Source organism: Amblyomma americanum, chromosome 10 (assembly GCF_052857255.1).
Source record: "Amblyomma americanum isolate KBUSLIRL-KWMA chromosome 10, ASM5285725v1, whole genome shotgun sequence".
NCBI lineage: Eukaryota > Metazoa > Arthropoda > Arachnida > Ixodida > Ixodidae > Amblyomma > Amblyomma americanum.
Genome location: NC_135506.1, coordinates 60,752,856 through 60,773,894, shown reverse-complemented (window position 1 = coordinate 60,773,894; position 21,039 = coordinate 60,752,856). Strand labels below are relative to the sequence as shown.

At 46.5% G+C, this 21,039-nt stretch overlaps 1 protein-coding gene across 1 annotated transcript in view; it reads left to right on the top strand.

Annotated features, from left to right (window-relative positions):
* fws (Conserved oligomeric Golgi complex subunit 5 four way stop) overlaps window positions 1-10,752 on the top strand; it is a 35,221-nt gene extending 24,469 nt beyond the window's left edge. Inside the window, exons 17-20 of the mRNA XM_077640529.1 lie at window positions 1,844-1,987; window positions 3,867-3,946; window positions 6,927-7,408; window positions 10,516-10,752. Of these exons, the coding sequence (XP_077496655.1) occupies window positions 1,844-1,987; window positions 3,867-3,946; window positions 6,927-7,044 (342 nt within the window). The 3' untranslated portion in view covers window positions 7,045-7,408; window positions 10,516-10,752. The remainder of the gene's footprint in view (window positions 1-1,843; window positions 1,988-3,866; window positions 3,947-6,926; window positions 7,409-10,515) is intronic.
* Window positions 10,753-21,039: the final 10,287 nt, after the last annotated feature.

Below are 21,039 nucleotides of genomic sequence, written 5' to 3'. Positions count from 1 at the left end.
CGCACATGTCGGAGTTTTTGTGAATATGAAATGCCTCAGATAATTCCCTTGTTAGCTGATTGGAATGCCTATACAGAATTTTTGTACTATTGAACAGAGGTACACATGCATTTTTTTCCAACGGGTTAGAATGGTTAAGTTCGCAGTCTCTGTAATGCAGGGCCAAATTAGAGGAAGGAGCCACCTTTAAAGACGAATTATGTTGGCGTAGCCGTGTGTTTGTACATTTACCGGTTTGGCCTATATAACTCTTTCCGCATGTGAAGGGCACTTCATATACCACTCCCTCGGCACAAGGTGCAAACAGCAACTCATGTTTTATATTGCACTGTTTTTTACTTTCTTTTGACTGGTGTCCCCGGCAGCAGCGCTTTCGAAAAGTTTTAAAAAGCTATGCTTTGGATGTTGTCGTCTTCATCAACTTCCTTCCGTGTGCGGAGCCCCTTTTCCCAATTTATTATGGCACCAGATTTTCGTGAGGTCAGTGTGATTTGCGAAAAATGTGAAATTTGGATAATTTACAGCGCATCCTTGTGTTTTTCTTCCTAATGATAAGGAAATAAATGCAGCTGAAAAGAACTACATTTTTCACTTTGTCCACTTTAGAAGTTCAGGATACTGGTTTCGTTGTACAAATGTGGAGAACGGCAACTAACCACACGATTTCCACAAATGTGCCATTGTCGTGCACTTGTAAGGCAACCTCACCAGTCTAGAATTTGCCACCTCGGGCTGCTAGCTTTCACTCCACTGCCAACAAGTTGTGAGATGGGCTATCATCACTGCCAGTTTGAAACTTTTGAACCCTAGTACTATGTACGACATGCGCACCTGTGCAAGCATGCCGAACAGGTGGCCATGAACAAAGCAGGATCACAGGGCTAAGCAACAATGTTACGAGACTAAACCATGCAGTAGTTCAGTGTGTGGCAAAGGTTGAACGGGAGAGAAGCATGAATGGGGAGGTAGCTTTCGTAGCCACAATCCCCTTCGCATAGTAAAATGGACTCATGAATGCGTACTCTAGCTCTGTTATTTGCTGTTTCGTTCACTGGTTCTCAAGCTGCAGTGTGGTTCTGTGTTTTGGCTTTGTATTCTTGCTGCCAGGAATATATCTGGGAGCTGCTTTAATGCGGTGTTTCACGCAGTGCTGCTATTCTTGATCCGGGTCATTGATGCAAGCAAAAGAGGAGGACAATCTTGCTCATAGCTAGTGATTTTGGTTTGCCTAGGTCGCAGTAAAATCTACTTATGCAGCATGCCATGCACAGACCTGACAAGACTTAAGTGTTTCCCTCCACTGTGTTTTTGATAGGTGCTCTCAGTCTTCCAACTTTAAAAGCAGCAGCATTTGCTGTCTCTCTCTCCGCTCACTTCTCTCTTGGTGGCTGTTCTCTTCATACACGGTATAATCATCAGCCTTGTACCAATGTGGGCTGTTCACCATCGAATGGGTGGTGCTGTTGCATGAACATGAATATGCGGTGAACACAGGCCTTCAGCCAAATACTTATAATGTTCAAGAAAACTGGTTCAGATGTGGAACAATTTGAGAATTTGCTATATTCGATTTCTTTTCGGGTATTGGCACACCCCTAATCATTACCATTACTGTTATTGCACCAGCACAAATACACTCCCTGTTCCTGGGCACTATGAATAACGATTGATTGATTTTTTTTTTTTAATAAATAGGTGTGCATGCTACATAATGCTGAATGCTGAGCATTCCAGTGGTGATTGCGGTTGGAAAGCACACTGATGCTGGCTGCCGCTGTTGCTGTGTGTGTGTAATCATCTGCTGCCTGAGTTTACTGATGCCTGCATATTTTTGCTTATGCAGGTGCTGCGGGCACTGCGTCCGCTGCTGTTCCAGAGCCCGCAGCACATTGCCCAGTCTCCCATGCTGGGCGATGTGGTGCCCCACTCACTGATGCTACACTTCCTGTTTGCCAAGGCACCACCTGAACTACGATCGCCCTATGAGGTGTGTCCTTCAACTGAGAGTGTGTTGTTTTTAGGCATATGCAGATAGTGAATTTGCAGTTCGAAGCAAAATCAAAGGGAATAGTTATTTTGTTTGAATAGCTTCGGTGAAGTGAATATTTTTAATTCAAAGCAAATAGTGTGCGATTTGAAAATGTACCGTATAAACGCGTATAAGGGCCGCACCCGTGTATGGGTCGCACCCTGTTTTCCAGAAGTAAATATTAGAAAAAAAATAATATCCATGTAAGGGCCGCACACAAACTTTCCATGACCCACGCGAGTATAGCCTTCGAAATGCATGTGCCGTGGCCTCTGCGATCAGCTCCGGCTGCAAGCAACGGCGCGCTTCATCGCGGAGGCAACGCATGTGCGCAGGAGGTTTCAGGTGCCGCCCACGGATGGCGCCAGAGGCCGCAGCTCATTATCATCATCGTCAACTTTTTCCTCTGCCGCGAGTTCCGCCAGCTCCCGTTATCCATATCGACATCAGTATCACCAGCTCTCTAGCGTTTTGTTCCTGTCAAAGGCAAGGATGTTAGTTGTGGCTTTCGCATGCTGCCGCGGAGCGTTGTCGTTTTAGCAGTTTTAGCACGATAAGGCAAGCACCTTAATAGCTACACGGCTGGGAGTTTGCTATCGAACACGGCAAGCGTGCGGTGGGCAGGAAATTCGATGTGGCCAAGAAGTGCGTCCGACGATGGTGCAACCAAAAGGATGCATTGAGGAACACAAGCTGCAAGAAGCGCTTTCCAAGGCAAGCCGTGCAAGTTGCCTGAACTGGAAGAAGAGCTGCTCTGCTAAGTGATGGAAGCGCGGAACAACAGCTATGCGTTGACAGCGGACGTGCTGCGCGACTTCTTGTGGGATAAGCGTGCACCGGAGCACAGCACCAGCTCAGAGTGGGAATACATCGCGAGTGGCGATTGAATGTAGAATAAATGCCGCTGATTTTCTGATTGGTGTGTTTTTACTTTAAAAAAAGGTTGTTTTTTTTTTTTTCGTAAATTTCGTGTATGGGCCGCACCCCAAAAATTGGCTCTCAATTCTGGAAAAAAAAGTGTCGCCCTTACTCGCGTTTATACAGTAGTGGTTAAAAAGAAAGGCAGTTCACTAGTGCTGAACAGCATATGCAGTAGCATAGGCAACTCACTAAGGGAACTGAAATAAAAATAAAACAAAAATGAATGCTTTCAAACTTGCATTAGGCAATTTTCAAACAGCAGAAAGCCAAAGTGCACTCAACATCATAGTCTCGTGCCCTTAACATACTATTTTTTATATGCCACTGATTTTAAGTATAAAAGTTGCTGACAGATTATTTGGAATGCAGAAATTTCGGGCACAATCCACACTTGCACGGTACCAGTGGCACATCCCAGTGTTCGACGTTACAAGTGTGGCTGAAATTTGAAACGCGTCACAGCTGATGCCTCAATTTCTCTGACCTCATTCGCGCAGCATATGGTCGTGTTACCGCACTGCACATGCGTGATGGTGCATTCGTGCCACTGCTGGAGGAGCCTATGGCCTGAGTATTCCGTTATGCAAAAGTCATAAGATGTTGGTAAAGGCTCCGCGTGCGCCGTCATACACCAGTCAGAGGACATGGTACCCACGATTTCTTGGATGGGCCTTTGCATAGACCAGCCCCGTAAACCAAGTCAAGAGTGAGAGAAGAAGAAGGGGAATAAAATGGAAGGAGACGCCGGATTTTGCGGAATGCTTCAACTGAGCCGTGGCACAGTTTAGCCACTCTCTGTTCTCTCACTTCTGCATCTTGTCGGCGTATGTTATTGGTGGCAGTGGCCTAAACCAACGCAATGACCACTCGCATCTACTGCCAGTATTTCGCCACATTTGCTTCTCATTCCTTCCAGGCTGCATCATGGTCCCGTAGTCGCTACTCCAAGTGGCTGGACGAACACACATCTGAGAAGGAGCGCCTAGTCCTTGTGCGGTGAGTGCGATTGTTTGTGGAAAGAATGCTGGGGAATCAGTGATTTCAATCTTTTGGCTGTGTCATGTTCACACTGTTGTGAAAGTGTGATCAGAAAATTAGTTTTGGAGTCTCTGATTTTCTCTTGAGCAGATAACCTTAAGTATGAGACTGTGACCACCCTCTGTGAACTGCTTTACTTTAGCTTGAAAAAGCATAGCTAGAAACAGCAGTTATAATCACTTGTTCCTCTTATAAAGTGCATTAAGAAAAGGTTTGAGTATCGATGGATGTAGTGAAATAGAACTCAAGGAAGAAAACCAGTGTGTTTTGCCAATTCCACTTATAAACAGATTTGGGCTTGTTCTTTCTCTGGTTGCTTGCGATTTGTTTTAGTTGCTTGCAACACATTTCGGAGCTTGCCTTTTTAACCATCGCACATTCACTTGACAGAAAACTTGACTCTCGTGAGCACACCATTGTGCCCATTTAAATGGTCCTCCATTGCTGCACTCAGTATGAATTATTAAAGACAGACATTATTTATTCGAATATTTTATGCACCCCTAACTTATTACCCGGGTGCATAAAAAAGAAACAGTTTTACACGCATATTTTATGCTTCCTGCTGTGCCAGACCACCAGCATGCAGGCGGGTGCGCTCAAGGCAGCCTGCGAAAGGTGTGAGGGGACGAATTGCGCACCGTTTACCTGGCTTGCTCGGGCTGATGGTCGCTTTGCCGGACGAACAGCTGCGAGAGCAAACTGCTGGTACCCGCCAGCATACGCCAGAACCCGGAACTATACAGAACTGTTTGCTGTCGGTTTGCTAGTCAGTTGAGCTGCACGTGAGGGTGCCATTTTATACCTTTTTATCTCCATTTGCCTCTGACTGCTGACTTCGAGGTTGTATCGCTGCGTGTGTGTGTGCATTGGTTTGAGCTACGCATACGCCGTCATGCCATCCTGCAGAAAGCTGCATAATGTGTGGCAATGCTGGAGGGGGTATGCATCTTGGGTCAACTTTCTCTTTTTTTGTGAAAGCCTTACTAGTCCCTTTACGAGGAAAGCCGGCAGCATGTGTTAGTATGTTAGTGTGTGTACTCACAGATGGTGCAGAAAAGCCAGCGATGGCAAGCAAAACAGGGTGACGTCATCAAGGGGCCATAGGACGCGCACAGCAAGTCGAGCACCACCATTTCAGACAAAGACAATAATGTACATGTCATTTGTCCATATGCAGCCCCCTTTGTCTGACCTTAATGTGGTGCCAGTTTTCCTGATTAAATTCGTACCAAAATTGTGAGCAAATGTTTGTGGTACTGTGCTCCGGGTGGTGTCATACAATTTTTCGTTGCATATATAGCTTACATGTTCCAGTCAAGTTGGAGACTACCTTGCGACAGGGATTCGAACCAAGGACGACATATACACTTTCAATTGTATGCCTTCCCAGTCTTTTTACCTCTTTCCTTAAGGTGCAATTCAGGTGTCCACCAAGATGTGAGACAGTTACTGTCCCATCTCTTTTCCTGAAAAAACAGTTCTCTTATCAAAATTGTGACGCAACTGTCGGTCATACACTGTTGCGGATGGTGTCGTACGAAGGGAAATCTGCTAGTCAAGTTTTAGTCTAGCTCGCGACAGGTATTTGAACCGAGTGTCCCGGACCTTTCTGGATTCAGCATTTGTGGATTTCGGCGTTCGGAAGCGTTATTCGTGTCATTTCTCAGTGCGCAACCTGGGTTGATGTCGAAAGCTCATGATGACGCACTAACGATTTCGCCTTCACAGCATGTAAGCAGTCTTAAGTCTCTTTAAAAACATTTTGAATTGATAATTGCATTGCATTCTTTAGAGTCCCCTCTCTCTGATGCAAAAGAAATGTTCTTCAAAATACCGAGTAGGACTATTTTAAAATGGCAAAAACTAGGAAACTGATACCGAAACTGGGTTTTGTCCGAACTGTGATGTTGCGACATACCAGCCTATGACATCACGGACACTGTGCAAAAAGTTATTGTGTTCACGTTAATTGGCTGAACTGGCAACTGTAAGTGACAGTTCGGGTCACTATTATTTTATTTTTTAATGGCAACTTTATTTCGATAACAAGAAATGTGCACAAAACACTGTTTGAACTGATAGCTGCAAGGGCTAGTGGCCGGCCCAATACAAAAATTTCTTGTACTTCAGCCGCAGAGAAAATGCAGAGCAAATGTCAACGAGCGTGCCAACCTGTGATGTCACGCACGCAAGGTTGCCAGTAGAAATCGCCCCGATTGAAGCTACGAAATTGAAAGTTTTAAAATTCATTTGCGCTGCATCAAGACATTGTGTGGCTGCGAAATTTGGTACAAATGATCTGGAAACTATGGTGAGTTTACTGTGAAAGTTTTAGTAAACTTTGTTGGGGTACAAAAAGATGCCGGAGTTGGCATTTAAATGCCATCTGAATTTTTTGGCCAGCGAGGAATGTAAGTTGGTGTTGACGTACAGGTGGCAATGTGCAGTATATGTTGTGCGCTGTGACCTTTGCCGAGTTGTTTAGGACGTGTTCGCAATATCTTTGCATACTTTGTGCACTCCATTTTTTAAGCCTTAAATTAGAGAAAAAGACGTGCACAAATTAGGTGAGTAAATACCGCTGTAATTCGGAGTTGAGGTCTTGATGCTAACTGATCCAAGAGACAACAGGGTTTGGTGTTTCACCATTGTGTATGCCACTGTGTGGTACAGGCACTGAGCACACGTCGTCACGCTTAAAAATTGTGCAATAGCACTATGGGAGTGTAGGAGTGAACTCCATTGTGTGTGCCACCCGGTAAATATACTGTAGCCACGAGTTTTAAAAGTTGGGTCCCCCAGTTGTGTACGCAGTTCTTTCTGTCTACTAACTAGTCATGGCAGGAAGCATTTACCTGCATTTTATTGACATTGGTGAGCCAACCTCATTCTTGTACCATGTTTCTTCTACCTGTCTACCCACCCTGCCTTACAGTGGTGCAATGGAGTCCTATGTGCAGACCGTGCGACAGCGACAGGGCAAGGAGTTTGCACCTGTCTACCCCATCATGAAGGAGATTCTCGAGAAGGCCATGGCCCTGGAGAGGGTCTGATGGCCGGGTATTTTAGGTTGGCTAAGCCTGAAAAAAAAGGACAATGCTTTTAGAAACCATGACCCAGGCTTGCTAGATTGTCCGGTGGTGGTGAAATGAGCGTGTTGCTAGGGTAGGGTCCTTGCACGAAAAACCTCCGACGAACAGGGGGTGGCTGTTGGTCAATCAAATGCAGAGCAAATTGTCTTCTCTTGTATCCGTTGGTGGTTATTGGTGCTGCTGATCACTGTAAACTTTAATGAGAGTCGCTTTTTGTTCTAACAATAAAACGGTGTTTGTTTTTCATAAGCAGCCTATAACAAAGCACTTTGAGCTAATTATTTACTATAGCAGGTGAAAAGTCACCCCTCTCATTATACATATTGTAGTGTGGTAATCTTCATCGATATAACCACTGACATGCGTCGCGTGCTGCCGCTCTCAAGGACGAAGAAGTTGTTCGCTGCCTTGCTCTTCACTCAGAACTGCTCAGAACTTCACTTCTGCCTTCGACCTTCCTCACACTGCTCTGGGTCGCACGTCTGTCGTTACGCACGCAATCGACACTGGTACAAACGCACCTTTACGACAGCGTCCTTATCGCGTGTCGGCCTCTGAGCGCCAAGTCATTGCTGACAACGTGGACGACATGCTTCGCCGGGGCGTCATACAGCCATCTAACAGTCCATGGGCTTCTCCGGTTGTTTTGGTCACCAAGAAAGATGGTTCCATCCGGTTTTGCGTCGATTACCGTAGGCTTAACAAAATCACGCGCAAAGATGTCTATCCTTTGCCGCGAATCGACGACGCCTTGGACTGTTTACAGGGAGCCGAGTATTTCTCCTCTTTGGATTTGCGCTCCGGCTACTGGCAGGTACCGATGGCTGATAATGACCGCTCGAAAACTGCCTTTATAACACCGGATGGATTATACGAGTTCAACGTTATGCCCTTTGGCCTCTGCAATGCCCCGGCTACTTTCGAGCGCCTGATGGACACTGTTCTTCGTGGACTCAAGTGGCAGACCTGTCTTTGTTATCTGGACGACATCGTAGTTTTTTCTGCCGACTTTTCTTCTCACCTTCTCCGCCTAAAGGATGTCCTCACGTGTCTCGCCGGCGCTGGGCTTCAGTTGAATTTGAAGAAGTGCCACTTTGCCGCTCGAAAACTCACAATTTTAGGCCACGTAGTTTCTAAGGACGGCATTCTTCCCGACCCCACCAAACTTCGCGCAGTTGCAGAGTTCCCGAAGCCAACCTCCCTGAAGCAGCTTCGGAGCTTTATCGGCCTCTGCTCCTACTTTCGACGTTTCATCTTGAACTTCGCCTCTATCATCGCTCCTCTGACCCAGCTCCTTGCCGGCAGCTCCGACCTTTCCGCCTGGACTCCAGCCTGCGATAAAGCCTTTGACACTTTACGCCGCCTTTTGGTTTCGCCGCCCATTCTACGCCACTTTGATCCGGCTGCGCCTACGGAGATCCACACTGATGCCAGCGGTATTGGGCTTGGTGCCGTCCTTACCCAACGTAAGCCTGGTTACAGCGAGTATGTTGTGGCATACGCCAGCCGAACATTGACAAAGGCAGAATCTAATTATTCAGTCACAGAAAGGGAATGTTTGGCCATTATTTGGGCTATCGGAAAATTTCGTCCTTATGTGTATGGTCGACCGTTTTACGTTGTGACCGATCACCACGCTTTGTGCTGGCTTGCCTCTCTGAAAGACCCATCCGGTCGCCTTGCTCGCTGGGCTCTTCGTCTCCAGGAGTTTGACATTCATGTCATTTATCGATCAGGGCTGAAGCATACGGACGCGGATGCTCTTTCCCGCTCGCCATTGCCTAGAGATAATTCGTCTGACCACGTCTGTGCCTACGATATGTCGACTCTTACAACTATCGACATGGCTACCGAGCAGCGGAATGACCCCTGGATCAATGCACTTTTGAATTTTCTCTTAAGTCCTACTCCCGGTCATTCCTCCAAAGCGCTCGTCCGCCAAGCACACCACTTCTCCATTCGTGACGGTCTTCTCTATCGCCGCAATTATTTGCTTGATGGACGGAAGTGGCTTCTAGTCATCCCGCGTCATCTCCGCGCCGACATTTGTGCTGCGTACCATGGTGACCCACAATGTGCTCACGGTGGCGTATTGAAAACCTACACACGCCTACGTCTGCGATTTTACTGGCGTGGAATGTACCGCTTCGTCAGACATTTCGTGCGCGCTTGCGAATCTTGTCAACGCCGAAAAACTCCTCCGAAGTCCTCTGTTTCGTTGCAGCCGTTACCCTGCCCTGCTCGTCCGTTTGACCGCGTTGGCATAGATCTCTATGGCCCTCTTCCGACTACTCCTGCTGGAAACCGGTGGATTATTGTGGCAGTAGACCATCTGACTCGCTACACTGAAACATCACCGTTACCCTCTGCCTCTGCAAGAGACGTTGCTTTGTTCATTCTCAACAACTTGATTCTTCGCCACGGGACTCCGAAGGAACTGCTCAGTGACCGCGGACGCGTTTTCTTGAGCGACGCTCTCGAGGCCCTACTGAAAGAATGTCGCATCATTCATCGCACCGCTACTTCTTACCACCCTCAGACGAATGGCCTGACAGAACGCTTCAACCGTACTCTGAGTGACATGCTGGCCATGTACGTCAACGACGCTCATTCCAACTGGGACCACGTTCTTCCCTTCGTAACCTACGCGTACAACACTGCGATACAGACCACCACTGGATTCTCTCCCTTTTTTCTTCTTTACGGGCGCGAGCCAACCTGCACAATGGACGCGCTTTTTCCCTACCGCCCTGATGTTTCTGAATCGACGCCACTCTCGGACGCCGCCCAGTATGCAGAAGAATGCCGTCAGCTCGCTCGTTCGCTCACAAAGGAAAATCAATGGCAACAAAAACACCATCGTGACACTGGTGAGGCGCCTTCATATGCGCCCAACTCCCTGGTGTGGCTCTGGGTTCCTGCCACAACCGCCGGCCTGTCAAAGAAGCTTCTTGCTCGGTATCACGGTCCATACCGAGTGCTTCAAAAAACATCTCCTGTGAACTACGTAGTTGAGCCCGTTACGCCATCTGCGGACTTGCGTCGCCGTGGACGCGAAATAGTTCATGTGGACCGAATCAAGCCCTACTACGATCCGTCTGTCCTTTCGGCACCATGAGTCGCCAGGATGGCTCCTTCTCTGCCCGGGGGGGAAACTGTAGTGTGGTAATCTTCATCGATATAACCACTGACATGCGTCGCGTGCTGCCGCTCTCAAGGACGAAGAAGTTGTTCGCTGCCTTGCTCTTTCGCCACGCCTGACGCTTCGCTGCGAGTCTCCCCTGAGCGGCTGGAATCATCTGGGTTCACCGAATAAACACACCCCTACAATATTATTATATGTATTGTAATCTATGTTATATGCAATTGAGTCATCAAATAATTGAAACATTCCTTTCTGCTGTGCACCACCAAAAGTGAACTACATTCGAGTAAATATGCTAAAAGTTTTCTCCAGTGTTGTGTGATTTGGAGCTCAACCACAGGCAAATGAAAACAAGTGTTCTGTACAGTGTATTTCTTCGTGTGAAGATGTATGAGTGATGGCGTGACAGTGTGCAAATGGTTACCGCTATCCAGCTTGGTGCTAGACATAGCTGATGTCATAAGGATGTGGCAAGACTTTTTGAGTGGAATAAAAGTGGAAGGATTATTTAAAAGATGAAGGGATTGAGGTCCGTTTAATGTGTAAGTCAGCGGCATGCTGGTGGAATGATGGAACCAAGTTTTCTTTTGTTTCTGTTTTTAGTCCTGCAGTTGTGCACAATACTTTGGGAACCAAGCACATTTAAAGATGCCTGTTGGACAGCAGTTGTTCTTACAGCATTATAGCACTGACTTCTCTGGTTAGGTGGCCTTTACAGGACTAGCATAATATAAATGGTACTGCTGCTAGCGTCTTGTGGAGCATCTAAAGAATTCTTGCATACTGAGCGATATGGTGGTTGAATGTGTATTCTCTGTCGCTAGTATGCTTGTTATGACCGCATGCCTCAGGAAGGCATGGTTAACACCCCAGTTTTGTACTTTGACGTACATGTTGGATATTGTAAATATTGTCAAGCTTAGGAAATTTAATCATGTCTAAAATTTGTTGAGGGATGATTAAATTCTTGCTAAAGCTGTGGAATTGTGGACTTCAAATAAACATCGCAAACAAAAAAATCGGTTTCATGAATGGCTTACTTATTTGCAGTAAAACCTCACTCAGTATACTGCTTTCTAATGTACGATGTTGAAAGCAATGTTTGGTGCTATTCACCAATGCTGAAAGGCAATAATATGCTGCTTGTGACATAGTGAATTTAAAAATTGTGGATTAAACTATTCTTTGCACGCAGTGCGCCAGTGCCACATGCACTATGATTTGGTCTCTCTAGGTGATTGGATTGTAAATAAGTCGGTTGTCTGAAAAAATACGAGTTCAGTTTTTACAGCGGTATACTGTAACTGTAAAACATCAAATCTTGCACGCTTTAAGCTCTAATAGAAAAGTTGTTTCCTGCTCTTTCCGGTTCTTTTAATTGTGCAGCGTAGGACGCTGATGATGATCGTCAATTCCTGAACCCTCAGGTGAAGCAGAGGAGATTGAATGGGGAGGGTGCATAGGAATTTTAAGAGAGCAGTGCAAGTGGTGGTAGCACGCAGAACATCTGTTTATGGGATAGATGGTACTGTTTGGATACTCGCTAACCAACCTATCTTACGTGATCAATTTATCGAAGAGCACACTTATGTGTTGTGGCTATACATAGTTAAGCAAAAGCAATTTTGGGTCCGCACACGGGCAAGAGCGAAACTGCGCAGCCAGAAAGAGCTCTAGGCACACCTACGAGTGCACCTCGCTTATCGACGTGTCTATCACGTACTCTCTGCCTTCTCGCCGCTCCCAGTCGGAAGCTGCGGAAGGAACACGTGACACCCGCACCGCTGTGTGACGTGCGCTCGTAGGCGTGGCTAGCACTCTTTCCGACCGCGTGGTTTCGCTTTCGCCCGTGTGCGGACCCAAAATTGCTTGCGCTGCAGTGGTGACGAGAATGGCATTTTCGAAATTCTAAAAACTGATATGGATATTACTTATGGTGGAGGGCGAGCCTCTCAATAAATAAGGAGCCTAATAGTAATAGTTAAAAAGTTAATATCAGTTAAACAGCCTGCCAGTTGGCACGTCTTGGCTGCATTCTGAAGCACTACCCGGCTGACAACGCTATGCTGAAAAAGGTGTCGGAATTTAAATAAAGCTCATTTTTAAAGATTGCTGGCAGTCTTAGGTGAAACACCCTCCACACATGTACAAAGCTGCCGACTCATAGGCGCGGCCATTGTACTGCCCTGGTCTCCCCCTCCGGCGAAGACCAAATTGGGCAGCCATAGTTGCCGAACACTGTGATGCAGAGGAGGGCACTTCCCCTTGGCCGCTATTTCTTTTTCTATTGCCCCCCGGCCACGAATCCACCCAATAACTCTTAGGCTGGTGTGACTATTCGTGTTCTTTAAATGGTTGTGGATTCTGTTCTGGCGTGTGTTAACCATTAACGAATCAGCTATAGCATTCATCACTCCTCCTACCCTGAAGGTAAGCGGCTGAAATTTTTTTGGCTATTCATAAGCAATTATTACCTTTGTAATCTTAACATGTCTATCGGCTGCCATTTTCTAATTATTGCTCAGTCACGCACGCACCATACCATTCACGTTTCATTTGCACACTGCCAAGTACATTCCTTCATCAGGCTAATTTTTCTTTTCCTAGTCATTACAGCAAATTAAAATACACATCAGTGTGAGCTTCCCGGCCAAATACACCACGTCGTGCTGCTACAGTGGCAAAAACTACGACATGCTGACGTCGCTTGCACCAGACACTTCCCTGATGTCACGAGACCCAAGGATGTGCTTCTGCTTCAAGTTATCAAATTCACTGGGAAGTCTAAAGGATTGATGCTGGTGACAGGCTGTTTCTTACGCACAATAGTGAAGCTCTCACCTACCTGAAGCGTACTCTGCCGAAGTAAATGCCATATGCTCCTCAAGAACAAATGCAAGGCTCTCCGTGTCCTCTGTACTTTATCGACAGCTGACCAAAGTGTGCGTTATGAGACTATATCAAAGGTTGAAAGGAAAAGATATGACTCGTATTGATGTAATTAGGTATGACGTAAGTGGTTGATTATGACAAGTTGTCATTTCATTTCAGCAATTAGATGAGCAATGCGCACGCTATTTTTCACTCGAATGTGGTGTTGAATGAAACACTTCAGAGCGTGACCGCTACTTACATGCTTATGACGGTCCCTCGAAGCTACGTGTACATTTTGCAATGTGAAAGGTAACGCCGACCAAAGGTTTCGGTCAATAATATGAGAATGTATTGGCTTCCATACAGAAGCCTTGTTCACTGCGAGGTAAGCTTAAGAAGCGTTGTTTAAATGCGTTTCAATAATCTTCCAAGGTATCCTGCATACGTTAGCAGGAGATTACTTTAAGTGTTTACATTGTGGGCTGAATCACTAGTGACTCAAGGTATTGCCGTGTGCAAAGTATTGCCGTGAAAGGCTGTTTCTCCCCTTGCGATGACGGAAGCCTCTTCCCAGCAGATTTGATGTTCTGCCGATGCGGCGTGCTCAGCAAGCGCACTGGAAAAACTTGTTTTCCTCGTCCTTCATATGTTCTTTTAAATGCCTTTTGAAATTCTCGCTCTCGCCAATGTTAGCATGATTGCACCCAGCGCTTGGAATCTTGTGCACAATGCCTGGACACCGTTCTTTTGTAGCGAAAGCTACATTGGCCACGAACTCGCAGTTTCGTGGTTCTCGCAGTCCCACCGTGGTTGCACCGCACCACGCGACCAACCGCGTGGTGAACAACGTGACAACATCTAGCCAGACTAACCTGGACTTGCAATCAAGATTAACCAAGGCTAAAGCTGTGCCTTAGCTTTCGCTATACGTATATCCTGGCATGGTCAAGCTAAGCCACTGCCAATTTTTTTTCTTAGTTTGTTTTTGATGTTCACCAGCTCGTTCTGTAACTTGCGTGTGGGACATGTCCAACATTCCCAGAAAAAAATTTTCAAAATTTTAAAAATGAAAGACACTGTTGTGGAAATATTGAAGGTAATGGTCCATTCTTCTGCTATAGTGTTTCCATCGATCGCATCGAACAGTTAAAACCCATAGAAAACCAATAGGGAATGCTTTTCATGATAGAAAAAACATTAATAGAAAAAAATACATGATGCCGTTGGGTGACTGCAGATTGACTGTTGTAATGAAATATTCTTTTATGTGAAAAAAAAAAAAACTGCGTTCATAAATGGTTTCCCGCTCAAAGATTCTTTTGTCCAGAATTGTTTGGTACGATGTGGGCATCATGCACGTCATATGCACGCTGGGCCCTTCCCAGCGCTTCACTTACGACAGGTACATAAGATATGTGATCGGCAGTGCTCGCCAACTGGTTTCGCCAGGTGCAACAAGCGGCGCTCCACGGAATTTACAAAATTCTTGGGGCAGTCACAACTGCTTAATTCACGGCATACTTGCACGAGATCCGAGGCAAGATCTTGAGGTCCTGAGCACATTTTTCGGGCTCGCTGAATGAGCGAAGCCGCAAAAGCGCGTTTGTGGCAGGACGGGCGTGCAGAGTTGAAATGAAGGCACCTGCCGGTGCGGGTATCCTTCCTAAAAACTTTGAACGAAAGGCGGCCGTCATCACGCTCCACTGACACGTCCACGAAAGCCAGTCGGTTGTTTACCACGTTCTTCTTGATGATGCAAAAACAACCATCAGTGTATCGCAGGAACACTTTCGAACGGGTTAAATGAAGCCAGAGCCTGGTTTTCTATGCCTTCCATGGTGAGGTTGGTGGGCATAACAAAAATTGAAGCACTCATTACAGTTCCATGCAATAACCACCGCGGTGGTCCCGGGATCGGCCCCGGACCAGTTAGATTTTTTGCTCAATTACGATGTTTGTGTGGAAGCTGTATAGCTTTCCTTTGTAGCCGTGTGGCTGCACTTAAGTAGTTTCCAATGAGTATAATTACTCCCTTATTAGAAATTTTACTCTACCTTGGGGGATTTCCATAAACATTAGACCAACACCGTTCCTACTTCGAGTTAATGATCAATTCACTCTTGCCCTGCGATATGCCAGTCTTCCCGACTGGCTCAGTTGGCAGAGCTACTGCCCCGATGAAGCAGTGGTCCAGGGTTCGAACTCTGGACCAGGAGGAATTTTTTTCTCAATTCTCAATTTTTCTCAAGTTTCTGTGGAAACTGTATACATCTTTCCTTTGTAGTCGTATCGCTGCACTTGAGTGGATCCCAATGGGTAATTACTCCCTTATTACAAATTTTACTCCACATTGGGGGGAAGGGGTGGAGGGGGTTCCCCTAAATATTGGTTCAACACTGTTCCCACTTCGAGGTACTGACCAGTTCGCTGTCACTCTGCAATGTGCAAGCCGTCCCGGTTAGCTTAGTTGGTAGACCTACTGCTCCGGTGGTGGTCCCGGGTTCGAATCTACTTCAACTCTGAGGTTTCTGTGAAATTTGTGTAGCTTACCGTTGTAGCTGTATCTCTGCGCTTGGGTGGATGCCAATATTCAATTGATTCAATTCATTTGCCATCATCCTACAAATTATGGCGGGAACCCGGAGTAAAAGCTGCCGTTTCACTTTCTTATACTTACTCTCATTATATATGCACCAAATCCCTAGAACATTCACTAAGTAGTCTCAAGTAGTCTGCAAGTAGCAAATAGCGCTGCGTAAGCACCACCAGAGTTTTAAATAACGGTACGAAACTGCAGCTGAGGCCCAACGATAAAACACTAGTTCATCTGCAGCGAATAATAACTGAAAACAAAAAATTAGGTCATCAAGGAAGCATAAAACATCGATGGTCTTCTCTGTAAACCACGTCTAGTAAAACTTCATTGCTAGAAAAACCGAACGGCAACGCATATCGAAAGTAACGAGTCCGCACTTTACAAAGTAGCAACTCCTCGAAATTAATTTATTCGTCATTGTTTTATGCGATGATTGGCGGTTCGGTAACACTACTACCATAGGCGTTTTGCAGAGTACACGTTTAGCTCAGAGCGTTCAAAGTGCAAGTGCGGACCGGCACCTTTGGTCGCAGGCACTTGAACGCCGCTCGAAAGTCTTCCGAGGTTGACGCAATATACTGGGCCTCCTTGGCGAGAGCTGGCTTCTCTGGATCGTTGCCAGGACAGTAGTGGTGGTAGACGAAGAGCAGATAGAACAACTGGCACCGCGACGTGCTCCACAGCGGAACTGCCTGGAAGCTGCGGAGCCAGTGGCTATCCTTGGCCAGTTCCATCGCTGTTTCTATGCTCAGAAGAGGCAGCGAGAAGTGCTTCCAGCGATTCGTCAAGAGGACGCCGAGCTCTTTTTGACACGACTTGTAGCGTCGTAGGAGCTTCGAAGTTGCCCTGCTCCAATTTCTTCCGAAATGGAAGATCTGTCCCCAGACGACATCGGCGAGCTGCACTCCAGCCACGGACAAAAAGACAAGCCGCTCTGTGCCATTTCCGAAGTACAAGACGCTGTAGGCATTGATGGGTATTATTACGCTGTCGTCGAATGCGGAAATTTTGCCCGTAGTAACGGCTGCGGACATTCTCTCCGTGATGCCAGGAGGTGGCTGATGCGTCCAAATGGACCAATCGGACGTGAACAGATCGATGCGGTTTCGGACGTAATCACTGGTCAAGGGAGGAATCCACTTGTTCAACGGGTGTATATCACTAGGCAGCAATATTCGGAGGCTTCTGAGGTAACTTGACAGTCGCGGCTCGTCTTCCTTTGAGAAGATGCTCTTAGCTCGTCTCCCAATAGCTGTCACGATTTCTGTGAACATGTTTCGGAATGAAGCATCATGCTCAGGGCTTTTGGAATTTTCTTTGACAGCGCTAACTACTCGCATGAGTGAGTACTCATCGAGTATTCGCTGGCAGAAAGAGAAGTATGCTCTGGTGTTGGCCGTGCTTGCCTTGAGATGTTCGCGAAGAAACTCCGAAGCAGCCTTGAAGATGAAGAAGACGATGGTATCTGGCTGCCGCGTGCCATCTAGCACTATCGAGAAGGCCTTTGAAAGCAATTCCATGTTCCCATGGTAAAAATTTTCTGGTACATTGGCATCGCTGACGTTGAGCACAATGCGGCGCCAGTCGTCGACGGTGAGAGACTTGACGAGATGGGCTACAAGTGAGAAGTTTGAAACAATGTATTTTGAATCATCTTGCATATCTAGTTCCCTTTCGAGGCTCTCCATAGCCTCCAGAGTGACGTTGAGGTTCATTCGCTCGTTGATGGTCTTCAAGCAGTCTCGCCGCATTCGTTCGTAACGGCCCGCTATCACGTCTTCTATCTGAGGCCTCGTCTTCGGCAGGATGATGGCCAATATCCCTGGCTTGCGAAGCTCTGTCAGGCGATAAATGTAGAACTTGAGGGGGAAACCTCCACGACCGTAAAGAGCCAGGGTCGGAACAGGCTGTATGTTGTACTTCACGGTCATGCGAAGAAGGAAGACCAGGATCTCGTGCTTAGCTTTCAGTTCAGCAATCTTTGGGCGTAGGACGTCCAAGTACGTAGCAACAGTCGGGCTTCCTTGGCCATCTACGTTCGCCATGGCGCTGACACAGGATTGGAAGAAGGTGTGCAACGCTTTTCCGATAGTGGTGTTTGGCGCTGTGTAGAAATCCTTGACGGAATAGTAATTGAAATCCTTGAAAGCCAAAGGTTCTGGCGTCCTTGCGTACTGGCCGCATACGTGGTCGTAAAGAGAACGACACGGGCTAATGGAAAAGTTGACATGGTAGTAAAGCTCCTGGACCTCGGGCACGCAGCATGGCTTCGTTGTCTGTACGACGGCGCTCTTTGGCTTCCAGTCGCGGCCATAGATAGCCCACAGGAGGAGAGCCAGGACTGCGACCAGTACAGCGACTGCCAGATGGGCGGCAAGTGCTCGTGGGGAACAGAACACAGACTTGCCCTTAGGTCGCGGGATGGTCGTAGGAGTCGGCTGTAGTGACGGGCTTCCAGCTGGAGAAAATTGTGTCGTGCTGGGCGAAAGTTCGTTCAGCGACAGTTGCGGTGACTGCATTTCACAGGATGCGCCTCTTCTTCTGCTTTTGTCTCGTGCGCCCGTGACATTAGACGACGCTTCGTGTAAAGCGAGGATGCTGTATCAGATGATGGTGACAGCGAGCTTTGAACTGCTGAGAAGAAGAAAAAGAAGGTTTTGTAATTGATAACATTCGACCGATTTCCCTCTTGTCTAATTTAGTTAAACTTATTGAACGCATTGTTCACAGCCGTCTTGCAGATCACTTTCTTGCAATTTATACAAGCCTTCAGTGCTTCTCAGATAGGGTTTCGTCGGGGGTGCTCGATTTGGACTGCACATTTAGATTTGGAAAGCAGAATTAGGATTGCAATGGAGAAGAAAGAGGTCGCGGCTTTAGTCGCTTTAGTCTTCTCTACTGTCCACAGTTCGCAGTTCAGAGAAAGATTTACCTGGAGGTCCCCCTCTCCGCGTTAGGGCTCCCGTTATCTCTGTCAGTGTTATTGTCGTTCGGTGCGAGCACCAAAGGATTTGCATTGGGTTCAATTTGTGGGATTCTCCATGATTACATAATTGCAACTGGTAGGTTGATGTGCTAATTCTTTTAAAATTCTTCGAGCTCTTCTTTTTTCACCAAAATGCTGTCTGTCGTTTTACTTTAAATATTCTTCTGCCGTTTTTATTGATACATTTATCAAAATTCACGCTTGGTGCTAAATTTTTGTCGTAATCTCCTATAAATTTCCTTGTTTATGCCACTGCACTAGTTTTGGCTAATCCCCCCGTATGGGTATGTGCCATGTCTTAAGAGGACGAAGAAGAAGAAGTCGCTTTGGATATCGCTAAAGCATATGACAGCGTAGAGCATTCAATACAATTGAAAGAGCTTGACGAAATTCGGCCGCCTTTTTACATTCTTGCATGGGTGCAGGAATTCATAAAAAAATGACGTTTCTTCTCTTCTGATGGTTCCTTTACTTCCGAAACCTTTTCACAGACTAGAGGTGTGCCTCAGGGATCGGTTCTGCCTCTACTTTTTGACATTCTTATGCGGGACATACCAATTCAGGGTGACATCAAAGTGTATGTATATGCGGACGACATCGCCTTTTTTGCTTCTGCTAGTGACATTCATTCACTTTGCCAGCTATTGCAGGCCTACCTTAATGCCCTGGAAGTTTGGCTGGGCAAGTTACATTTAATTCTCAACGTGAACAAATCTTCCATTCTCGTTTTTCCTCCAACGTCCCCTCTTTATATCTGTCTACTGTATTGTGGCGCCCAAATCCCGCAAGTTGAGTCCTTAAAGTACCTAGTTGTAATATACGACCCTCATCTAGACAGCTGACCTCATTACAGAAGTGTAGTTCTCAAAGGTGAGCGAGCTCTTGGTTGCCTGACGCGAATCAGCAATAAGAAATTCGGTATGCGCAGAGACACTCCCTTATTTCTCTATAAGACTTAAGAACGTAAGACCAATTTTGGAGTTCGGTTGCGTTCTGTTCTCCGGTTGTCCTAGATACAAAATTCAACCTCTGGTTCTTTTGGAGGGTGCGCTCTACGGCTTTGCCTGGGCTTACCAAAATCAGTGGCAAATTGTGTCCTCTTTCTGGAAGCTCGCATTCGGGACTTGAACTCTCGCTTCCAGCTTCTCACTGTGCGCACCTTCTTATGGAGACTTGAGCCAATGACTAGAGTGGCTCTTCCAATTTTTTTCTTTACTAACCCAGCTTTGTTTCTAGATAAACATAGGCCGCTTTACAAACTGCCTCACTTTGTGTTTACTGATCACCTCTTGTCTCGAATTGCAGTCTCGCTTAGGTATGTGCAGTGCGTCAGCAGTTTGCAGGCCGCACCAGCTGTTTTCTTCGACCATATGCTGCCGCTGTATGCAAAGCACTTATCTGCCAATGTGCTAAACCGTCTCCTGGAGGAATATCTGTTTGAGTATTCGAGCCATGCTTAAATTTTCACAGATGCCTCTCAGCAAAGCGAAAAGGCAGCAGTAGGGGTTTATTCCCACATACTAGATTGGGGTTATTCGATCCGGGTCCCTGATCATACTCTAATTTTTGCTGCTGAATTCCTCGCTATTGGTTTGGCCCTTCAAAAAGTTCCCCGCAATATTTCTCAAGTTATCATTCTCTCGGACTGTCTCTCAGTCTTGGCGGCACTAGAAAGTTCGGCAAGTTGTCTCTTGTACCGATACCTAATGTACATTGTGCCACGTCATGTCCAAGAGGTGCGTTTTCAGTGGATCCCAGGGCACTGTGGCATTACTTAAAATTCGATGGCCGATTTCTAAGTGAAATCAGCCATCAATGGGCCTGTTGCCCATGTCGTTCTGAACCTCACCCTTCTGACCACATCCCGTTATGAACGTTACCAAATACACCATTACCTGAGCTTTGAGCTTATCATTGGTACAGCGGATTTCGAACATTTAAAATTCCCATAGAACATACGTTCTTGCGCATCAAGGCAATATGAGGCTTCCATGACGATGTTGCGCTACAGGATTCCTCGCCTTAATCTATATTTATGCTGTTCTGGGTTCATGCCGTCGAATCTATGCGCGTCATGCGGGGACGTTTAAACGATAGATCATTTCATCCTCCTCTGCCGGCGGTTTGCATGGCAGAGAATTCGGTTTTTGCAAAATCCTCTCGCTCAATTAGGGCTGTCGTTTACTCTTCCTGTCCTCCTCTCCTTCGGTGCAACCGTCAATGCAAGGTGTGTCAGCTTCTTCACAAGTATATTATTGAAACCGGGAGATTTTTGTGTTAACTTCTCGATGCCATTTCTTTCCTCTCAAAAATATTTCCTGCCTGATTAATTCGTTAAAATTTAGTTATTGAACC